At 65.2% G+C, this 2,687-nt stretch overlaps 1 protein-coding gene across 1 annotated transcript; it reads left to right on the top strand.

Moving 5' to 3' along the window:
• Positions 1-48: 48 nt before the first annotated feature.
• On the top strand, positions 49-2,563 carry LOC113962047 (histone H3-like centromeric protein A; the record flags this gene model as incomplete). Its single annotated transcript, XM_027672856.1, has 3 exons — positions 49-99; positions 1,237-1,314; positions 1,950-2,563. Coding segments are annotated over 3 exons (264 nt in total), but the record flags the coding sequence as incomplete, so codon positions are not given.
• Between the last annotated feature and the right edge of the window lie 124 nt (positions 2,564-2,687).

Genomic DNA, 2,687 nt, shown 5'->3' with positions numbered 1-2,687 from the left:
CCTGGGACCCCCAAAGTGACCCCCAGACACACCCTGGGACCTCCAAACCCACCGCTGGGCACCCACCTGCTGCTGCGGCCTGGGCCCTTCTCACAGCTGGTGAGACCCCCAACTGACCCCAAAACTGACCCCCAAACCCCAACACCCACTCCTGCACCTCAAACCAACCCCTGGGACCCCCAAACCAACCCTTGCCCTCCAACACCCACCCCTGGGCCCCCGCCTGCTGCTGTGGCCCGGGTCCTTCACCTTCCTGGTGAGACCCCAAAACCCACCCTGGGACCCCCAAACTGACCCCAGACACACTCTGGGACCTCTAAACCCACCCATGGGCACCTGCCTGCTGCTGCAGCCTGGCCCCTTTGCCTACCTGGTGAGACCCTAAAAAAATGACCCCAAAAGCCCAACACCACCCTGGGACCCCCAAACCAACCTCTAGGACCCCCAAATCCCCCTCAGAACCCCCCCAAATTCCCCGTGGACCTTGCTGGGACACTCCAGCCCCTCTCAGAACCTCCCAAATCCACTCTGGGACTCCCCAAGCACTCCCTGGGACCCCTAAGTCCACCCTGAAATCTCCTGACACCCCAAATCCTCCCCGGGCCCCCCTCAAGCACCCCCTGGGACCCCTCAAACAATCCCAAGGATCCCTTCAAATCCAACCCAAATTCCCCCTAGGGTCCCCCTAAATCCAACCTGGAACCCTCCAACCTGCCCTGGGACCCACCCAAACATCCTCTGGGACCCCCCAGACCCAAACTGGGACCCCCCCAAAGTGTCACTGTGTCCCCCGATCCCCCTCCCGGGATGTCCTCAGGGTGCTGTCCCCATGTCCCTGTGCCTGGGGTATCCCCAGGGTGTCCCCCTCATGATGTCCCCGTGACCTCACTCCCCAGGGCATCCCCAAGATATCCCCAGAGCGTCCCTGTCCCTGGGGTGTCCCCAGAGTGTGTCCAGGGTGACAACCAGGGAGTCCCAGGATGTCCCCAGGGTGGCAGCCCCAGCCCAGGGTGTCCCCATATCCCCCCCATGTTGTCCCACTGCCCCCCCACTCCCCATGTCCCCTGCTGTCCCCACGCTGCCCCCATGTCCCTGTGTCCCCTGAGCTGTCCCCATGTCCCCCCCCATGTCCCTGTGTCCCTATATCTCCTCCATGTCCCTGTGTCCCCTGCTGTCCCCATGTTGCCCCCATGTCCCTGTGTCCCCTGAGCTGTCCCCATGTCCCCCCCGTCCCAGGTGCGGGAGCTGTGCCTGCTCTTCACCCGGGGGGTCGATTATCGCTGGCAGCGCCTGGCCCTGCTGGCCCTGCAGGAGGTGGGGGGGCCCGGGGGGCTGGGGGGGTCCTGTGGGAGCTCAAGGGGGGCCCGGGGGGCTGGGGGGTCCTGGGGAGCTGAGGGGGGAATAGGAGGGTCCTATGGGGGCTTGTGGGAGACCTGGGGGTACTGGGTGGGGGGTCCCAGAGGGGCTGAAGGGGTCCCATGGGTGCTAGGGGGTTCCCATGAGGGTGGGAGGGTCTTATGGGTGCTGGGGAGGTCCTTGGGGGCTGAGGGGTCCAGGAAGGTCTCTGGGTGCTGAGGGGGGCTGGATGGGGCCTGTGGGAGCTGAAAGGTTTGGTGAGGGGGGTCTCATGGGAGCTGAGGGGGAGAGTCTGTGAGGGTCCCCATGGATGTGAGGCGGTCTCAGGGGGGCTGAGGGGTTCTATGGGTGCTGGGGTAAGGGACCATGGATGTTTAGAAGATCTCTGGGGCACCTATGGGTGCTGGGGGGGGCTGTCAGGGCACAGGGGGGCCCCTCACCCATTTAGGGCCACAGGGTGTTTCATTTCCCCCAGTCCCCTGTGGGTGGGTTTGGAGAGGGTGTCTGGGGGATTTGGGGGTCGCTGCCTCCTGGGGATGGCTGAGGGAAATCGGGGAGGTTTGGGGGCTCCCCCTGATGTTTTTGGGGTGCAGGCAGCAGAGGCCTTCATCGTGAAACTGCTGGAGGATGCATACCTGTGCTCGCTGCACGCCCGCAGGGTCACCCTGTTCCCCAAGGACCTGCAGCTGGTTCGGCGCCTGCGAGGGCCCGAGTGGGGGGGCATCTGAATGGGGACCCCCACCCTGCACCAGTACCCACCCCTCAGCACCCCCAGCCTGGGGGGGGTGAGAGCCTCACACCCCTGATCTTACTGGGGGCTCCTATGGGACCATTGTGCTGAGACGCTGCCCCACCCCGTGGGGGCTCCCCACACTGGGATCCCCCTGAGTACCCCCCCAGGACCTGCCCCAGGGGATCTTGCAGCCCAGAGCCCCCCCTCCAAGAGACGTCCCCATGGGACGTGACACCCCAATCCTGACACCCCAGTCTTGTTTGGTATCCCCCGCACAGACCCCACACCCTGGGACCCCTCCACAGGACCCCCACCCCGGGATCCCCACCAACCCTCCCAGGGTCCCAGCCCAGGGTGGGGTCCCCTTCTTGACTCTAGCACCCCTCAGATTATTGGAGATCCCTGTCCATGACCCCCCACTTTGGGAATCCCCCCAGGTCTGCTACACCCCAATAAATGTTTGTGACCCTCCAAGTGCTGCCGGATAAGGGGAAAGAAATGGGGGGTGGAACCCCCACGGGGGGGGGGGCTCTGGGGAGACTGGGATGGGGAACACCTGGGGAGGGGGGATCGGGGGGGCAGGTGCCACCATGGGGGC

This window comes from Neopelma chrysocephalum, unplaced genomic scaffold (genome assembly GCF_003984885.1).
Source record: "Neopelma chrysocephalum unplaced genomic scaffold, ASM398488v2 Primary Assembly neopelma1_99869, whole genome shotgun sequence".
Classification (NCBI taxonomy): Eukaryota; Metazoa; Chordata; class Aves; order Passeriformes; family Pipridae; genus Neopelma; species Neopelma chrysocephalum.
The sequence above is the reverse complement of the archived record's forward strand: the minus strand, read 5'-3'. Positions and strand labels throughout refer to the sequence as shown.